Raw genomic sequence first — 7,824 nt, 5'->3', positions numbered from 1 at the left:
CCTCAATTCAATGAGTATAGCTTTATTCGCGGCCTCCGCTTGTCCGTTCGTTTGCGGATGTTCCACTGAGCTGGTTATGTGTTTAATGCCCAGATTGCTGAGAAATTCCTCTAACTTGCGCTCAACGAACTGTCGACCGTTGTCAGTGATGATCTTTTGTGGGAGACCAAATCGATAGATTAAATGCTAGATGAACTTCTGTACTCGTTGGGCGCTGATAATAGATAGGGGTTCGGCCTCGATCCACTTGGTGAAGTAATCGACGGCGACTAGGAGGAATTTGTTCTGTGCTTTGGCTAAGGGTAATGGTCAGACTATGTCGACTCCCCATTGAGAACGGCCACAGAGAGATGATGCTATGTAACTCTTCGGGAGGGATGTGGGCAACTTGATCGTGGGCTTGGCAGGAGATACACTTTTTGACGAACGTCTCGCAATCTTGATCGATCGTTGGCCAGTAATATCCTGCGCGAAGAACGCGCGCTCTGAGCGTACGCTTGCCCGAATGAGAACCGCAGATTCCGGTGTGAAGTTCGCGTAAGACGTAGTCAGCTTCTTCCACTGTTATGCATTTCAACAGAGAGGTAGTGTGGCCGCATCGATAGAGGTCGTCACCTATGTACAAAAAACGTGCGATGCGCTTTGAATCACACGCGATAATTTTTTCCCCTCGCTCCTGCTTCATCATCAGATCCTTGACTTCCTGCTTCCAATCTGTCGTCGGTGTCGGAACATCGGTGGCGAAAGCCTCCACGACCGGGTGGTCGAACGTCATTTTGATGATTGAAGACAGTTGTGCTCGCTCCTTGGAGTGAGTTAATTTGGATAGGAGATATGCTCTCATGTTCTACTCCCAAGGTATATGGATAATGTCGACCTCGGTGAAATCCTGAAGTAGGGCGCTAGCTTTATGGAAGTAACGCAGCAATTGATTATCTTTAACCTGGTACGTCCCGTTCATATGCCCGACCACCAATTGTGAGTCCATTCGACACTCTAGACGAGCGACCGCGAGTTCCTTGGCCAGGGTTAAACCAGCAATCAAAGCTTCATACTCGGCTTGGTTGTTGCTGGATGGAAATCTAAATGTGATGGCCTGCTCCACGACTAGACCATTTGGTCCTTCCAGGAAGATACCAGCCCCTCCCCCCTTTTGTCCGAGGAGCCGTCCACGTTGAGGAGCCACTTTGGTGTCGAATCGTCGGATACGGGTGTGAGCTCGGCTGCAAAATCTGCTTAATGCTGACCCTTAATGGAGCCCCGAGGCTCGTAACGGAGTCCAAACTCTGAGAGTTCCACCGACCACGAGACCATCCGTCCGGCTAAATCAGGTTTGCGGAGGATATTGGCGATCGGGTGATTAGTACGAACAACCACCTGATGACTTTGAAAGTAAGGTCGTAGTCGACGCGAGGCTGTGAGCAGGGCCAGTGCCACCTTCTCAATTTGGGAGTATCGTTCTTCGGCTCTCTGCAATGTACGGCTGACAATGTATATTAGCTTAAGGGAGGGGGTCTCCTGCACCAAAGCAGCACTAACAGCGTGATGGGATGCTGCGATGTATAACTGCAAGTCGTATCCAGCGACCGGTCTCGCCATGATCGGAGGGCTGGTAAGAACGTGTTTGACAACGTTGAAGGCTGTTTCACAGTCATCGTCCCAATGCTGGGTGGTGCCTTTCGTCATGTTCTTCAGGATGGGCCTGATGTGTTCGGCTAGCTTTGGAATGAAACGGGATAAGGCTGTGAGCCGACCAACCAAACGTTGTACCTCCTTAAGGGTTTGCGGGCTTTTCATGTCGAGCACAGCTTTGCATTTGTCGAGGTTGGCCTCGATGCCTCTGCATGTTAACATGAACCCTAAGAACTTTCCAGCCGGCACTCCGAAGGTACATTTGGAAGGGTTTAGTCGCATGCCATACCTCCTGATATGGAGGAACACTTCTGCCAAATCCTTTAGATGTTGCTTCATAGATTGGCTCCGGATAACCATGTCGTCGACGTAGACATCCATGCATCGTCCGATTTGATGATGGAAAACTCTATCCATGAGGCGTTAATATGTGGCGCCTGCATTCTTCAGGCCGAACGGCATTACCTCGTAACAGTAATTAGCGCGTTCGGTAATAAAAGCTGTTTTGCTCTGATCTGGCTCGTACATGGGGATTTGGTTGTACCCCGAGTACGCATCGAGAAAAGTGAGTACCACATGACCGAACGCTCCATCTACCAACCGATCGATGCTAGGCAAAGGATACGAATCCTTAGGGCACGCCTTGTTGAGGTCGGTGAAGTCCACACACATTCGCCATTGACCGTTAGACTTTTTGACCATGACTACGTTCGACAACCACGTGGCGTAGGTGATCTCCCTGATGAACTGGGCGTTCCTCAGCTTCGTGACCTCAACCTAAATGGCATCACGTTTGTCCTCTCCGAAGCGTCGTTTCTTTTGCACGACCGGGCGTGCCTCCCTGAAGATCGACAACTTATGTGCCATTACGTTGGGGTGGATCCCCGGCATATCGGCGGCCACCCACGCGAACAGGTCAGCATTGGTTCGGAGCATACGTGTCAGATCCTGTTTATCGTGTAGAATAAGGCTCCCATCGATGTTCGTGGTTTTGGACGCGTCCGCTCCCAGCAGGAAGGGTTTGATATATCCTTGGGGATGGAGACGTTCGTCTATATTGGTTCTGGGGTCTAAGTCGATCGCCGCTGTTTCGACTCCTCTTGCCCTCCGAGCTGGCAAGAATGGTATGACTTTAAGTCCTGCTACGTAACACTGGCGAGCCGTTCGTTGATCGGCCCTGACAGTACAGATGGTACCGCGCTCGGCGGGGAATTTCATGGCCAGGTGAGGGGTGGACACAATGGCTCCGAATGCATTCAAGCAAGGTCGGCCTATTAAAGCATTGTACGAAGTATTGGCCTCGACCAATAGGAACCTAACTCGAAGCTTTGGGGCATCCCGGCATTTTCCGAGTCGGGTTCGTAGGTCGAGGTACCCTCGTGTATCGACTCTTTCCCCCGAGAAGCCTACAATTTGTTCGTTAAAAGGGGCTATTAGATCCTCGGATAAGTCCATCTTTTTGAAGGTGGACCAGTATAAGATGTTGGCCGAACTACCCTGATCGACGAGGACCTTGCTGACATCGTATCGAGCTATTTCGACCGTGACGACCATAGGGTCATCATGATCAGGGTCGGGCGCGTGGAAATTTGCGTCAGTGAATGTGATATCGGGTATAGATCGAAGTTGCCGATCTACCATGTTAACCGACTTTAGGTGTCTCAAATGTCGCTTCCTGGCGGAAGCTGACGCCCCCCCTCCGGCGAAGCCACCGGATATGGTGTCGATTCGGCCTCGGACCGACCTCTCTCTCTCTGAACGCCTGGGTTGGCTGCGGGATCGCCTTCGGCGCCGGTCGTCCCTGGGAGGTGATCGTTCGGGACTTCATCGGGAGGACTCCTTTCGGTGGGGAGTCGTCGCTCTGGTGGCTGTTGTTTCTTTGACATAGTTTTGGAGGTAACCTGCTCGGATGAGTCTTTCCAACTCATCTTTCACCATGTGACACTCTTCTGTATCATGGCCGTGGTTCATGTGCAGGCGACATGCCTTACTATTGTCCGCATTCTTCGGGGTGGCTTTTCGTCGAACGGTTAGGAGTTCGACGTGCAAAGCCTCTTCGAGCACCTTTGTCCTAGGCGCGTTAAGAGATGTGTAACGATCGTACTTAGATATCCACCCTGTTTCTTTTCGGGGTGGTCCATCTGCCTTAAAGTCATTGGCCGGTCGCTTTGGGGCCTTCTTAGCCTCCTGATTTGAGTTGTCTTATTGTTGCTTCTTCCTAGAATTTCTGAGGTCCTCAATTCGGATGAATTTCGCAATCGTAGATTGGAGCTCCTCCATAGATTTTGGAGGGTCAGCGTACAACTGTTCCGCAAAATACCCCGGTGTTAAACACGAAGGGAGATTGCTGATAATGAAGGTATGGTTTACGTCTTTCACGCGCCTGGCCGTCTCGTTGTATCTTTGCATGAAAGCCTTTAGGGTTTCATCCTTCCCTTGCTTAGTATTTACGAGCTCAGCCGGAGTCATCTCCGGTCTTTTGTTAGTAGCGTACTGTTTCCGAAAAAGGGTCTCAACGGTGGCGAAGCAATCTACTGAATTTTGAGGGAGAGTGCGGTACCACTCGAGTGCCTCATCTTTCAGGGATAATGAGAAAGCTCTCCAAATGACGGGGTCATTATCCGTGTAGAATGCCATGTCATCAATAAAGTTGCGGAGATGGTTATCGGGATCGGTGGAGCCATCATAGCGTTCTAGCATTGGGGGGGGGGGGGGGGGGTTTCCGGCATATGAGCTTGCATGATGGCCTCCGTGAACGGAAGCAAATTAGTGAGGCGCACATAAGTTGGCCCCTTCCTTCCTCCGCCGGCAGGTTCGGATGGTCCTCCATGGTGTCTTCCTTCATTATCATCTTGCCGGTTGGATGCCGACACTTCCGGCGGAGGACGTTGTGCCCTCAACGCTGCCAGCTCCGCGGCTTGCTTGCCTTGAATCTCTTGCTGTTCCCTTATAGTTTGCGCCTGCGCCTCGATCTGTGTCTGCAGTTGCTTGATCAAATCACGAGTGTTGCATATTTATCTTAATAATTAAGGTGAACCGTTTACCTTAAAATCCGGTTGGTTCAAGGAAAATATAACTGTTAAGTCGTGCTTAATACTGGGTCAGTTAACTCCATGATTCGCGGCGTTATAATCGGATACATTCAATCGTTCTCTCAAGATTAAGATGACCGCCCTTTTAGTTCAATCAACAGACGATCGTTATATAACGATCGCTTACGATCAATAGACGATCGTTAGATAACGATCGCTTGCGATGGTTGACGTCAAGGGTGGCGGAGGCCAGCCTAGGATGTTCCTAAACGATCGCTCCTTTTATTAAGTGGAAGATCGTTTAAGGACGATCGTATGCTGTCGATTGGTTTAGGTAACCTGACCGTATGTTGTCGATTGGTTCAGGTAACCTATTAAGTGGACGATCGTTTAAGGACGACCGTATGCTGTCGATTAGTTCAGGTAACCTACCATACAAGTATTACATAAAATAATGTATTAAATCTCAATAAAAAAAACTAAAGATATCTTAATGAACACGTATAACAAAATTTTCAGCATAACACTTAAAATACTAACTTTCCAAAGTCTTAGTATATTTATTAGAGGCCAAACACCCTTAAACTCTATTAATACATTAAACTAGCAATATTTATACTTATTCATTATTCAATATAATAAACATAATATAAATTAACTTTAAATTCTACATAACTAACTATTAACAAATATTAATTGTAAATAATAAAAAAATGGAATTGAAAATAATAATAACCTAGGAAAAATCAAGCACGTTGTAACACCCAATTATTCAATATAATAAATATAATATAAATTAACTTTAAATTCTACATAACTAACTATTAACAAATATTAATTGTAAATAATAAAAAAATGGAATTGAAAATAATAATAACCTAGGAAAAATCAAGCACGTTGTAACACCCAATTATTCAATATAATAAACATAATATAAATTAACTTTAAATTCTACATAACTAACTATTAACAAATATTAATTGTAAATAATAAAAAAATGGAATTGAAAATAATAATAACCTAGGAAAAATCAAGCACGTTGTAACACCCAATTATTCAATATAATAAATATAATATAAATTAACTTTAAATTCTACATAACTAACTATTAACAAATATTAATTGTAAATAATAAAAAAATGGAATTGAAAATAATAATAACCTAGGAAAAATCAAGCACGTTGTAACACCCAATTATTCAATATAATAAACATAATATAAATTAACTTTAAATTCTACATAACTAACTATTAACAAATATTAATTGTAAATAATAAAAAAATGGAATTGAAAATAATAATAACCTAGGAAAAATCAAGCACGTTACATATAACATTTTTTGTAATTTTAAAAACATTTATTTTGCACCAATAAAAAATAATATTGAAGATTAAGTTTTCATTTATTTCATCAAATAAATGTTTTACACTTCAAAATTTATTTAATAAATAAAACATGTATCATAGAGCTTCTTCGATGAGATTTACCTACCGTAAAACTACGTCAAGTCCATCACTCCCTGTTGCTCTCCCAGATACCACAACTGGAATCCATAGGTTAGTTCCTAAAGCCTCTCAGGGTTAGCTCCTAGATCTCCCTCAGGGTCAGGTCCAAAAGCCCCCACAGGGTCAACTCCCAAAACCTCCTTAGGATCTACTCCTAGATGCCCCTCAGGGTCAACTCTCATTTCATAGTATATATTATTAACCAACCACATAACTTACACTCACATCATAAAAACATTACAATGAATATATAATTTAGAAGACACTGAAAGCCTCTAACCTAGCACACAATTGCAACAATTTTTAAATACAGAATTATCATCACCAATCTAAAATGGAGCAATCATATATGACATATTTTTCTAACTACAGACCTCCAATAAAAAATCCCAACGATCAAACTAAAGAACCATATGTTATGAATAATCTGTCAAAATTTGAGTATGATTCAACGATGAATGAAGCAGAAATTGTAGTTTTTTCGAAACTTCTCAGACTAGAAATATATTGTGGTGTCGAACGCCCAACACCTATTATACTAGCGCCCAACATCATTCTATAGCACCCAAAATGATTTCGTGACAGTGTCTTACTGTTATAGCGGCACCCAATAGTCCAAAATTGCGCCCAGCAAAACCACGTAACTTAAAGACACTACAAAACACATATCTTATGATTTTAAACATATTCTAACACTTTCTCTCAAGGTTCATGCACTCAAATAATTATATAATCCTCCAAATACCACTAAAAACTCTGAACGACATCAATACGACATCTCAAGGATTAGCCTATATTTTACTTTATCCCAAAATTATTATTGGCTTACAATTCTAAATTCTAAAAGACTATTAGTTTAAAACACTCTACCTATTTTGGTAAACCTCAAAATCTCCCACATTCACTAATACCTCAAACAAACCACAGTACATTCACTTCAACATAGAATGAATGCACTTTATTAATGTTATCAACAAAAATATATTTTAACATCCTACAAAGTATAAACACAATCATACTACAATAAATTCTTCTTTCATAATTTTATCAAGCTTTACTTTTAACACACATTTACTAAAACCATAAATATTCAAATAAGAAGAATTGTATTCATCTACACCATATATTTAATCGCTGACACATCTATTATATTATCATAGACTGATGAATCAAAACCTATTTCTTTGCACCTTATATTATCTAACATTTTCTTTCTTATAAAAGGTTTTGTACTTACAAAGATGAGTATACCCTAAGAAGATGAGCTCCACAAACTTCTTGAACCTTCAATGCATCAAGTATTCTCCCTCCCTCGTCTCGGTACTCGTCCTATAGGGATGAATGATGGTGTGCCTACAAAAGTCACTCTGACATCCAAGTTAGTCAGATACATCATATAATAATCAATGTTGTAAATGTGAACGTAAATTATTTACCTCGATGACTATACTATTTATAGGATAACTATGGGTTTGTGAGCCATCATCTATATGGGCCTAGATGGGCTAGTGACCCATTTACCTCATGAGTCATTTGTCTGATTTAGAATGTGCTAAGCTAAAGAATGTAAGACAAAGCAGGTTATAGCCATGAAGAAACATGTCGGCTTGTGGTCGTGCAGGAACATGCCAATTTATGGTTGGGTAGGAACAAGC

General features: G+C 42.8%; 2 protein-coding genes across 2 annotated transcripts; both read right to left on the bottom strand.

The window, feature by feature from the left end:
- Window positions 1-2,409: 2,409 nt before the first annotated feature.
- On the bottom strand, window positions 2,410-3,273 carry LOC124836257 (uncharacterized). Its single transcript, XM_088094396.1, has one exon. The coding sequence runs from the start codon at window positions 3,271-3,273 to the stop codon at window positions 2,410-2,412; it is 864 nt and encodes a 287-aa protein (XP_087950522.1).
- A 561-nt stretch (window positions 3,274-3,834) lies between these two features.
- LOC148194932 (uncharacterized) lies at window positions 3,835-4,332 on the bottom strand. Its single transcript, XM_088094394.1, has one exon. The coding sequence runs from the start codon at window positions 4,330-4,332 to the stop codon at window positions 3,835-3,837; it is 498 nt and encodes a 165-aa protein (XP_087950520.1).
- Between the last annotated feature and the right edge of the window lie 3,492 nt (window positions 4,333-7,824).

Source organism: Vigna umbellata, chromosome 7 (genome assembly GCF_029865625.1).
Source record: "Vigna umbellata cultivar VRB3 chromosome 7, Vumbellata_1.0, whole genome shotgun sequence".
Classification (NCBI taxonomy): Eukaryota; Viridiplantae; Streptophyta; class Magnoliopsida; order Fabales; family Fabaceae; genus Vigna; species Vigna umbellata.
This window is presented reverse-complemented; position numbering and strand designations above follow the sequence as displayed.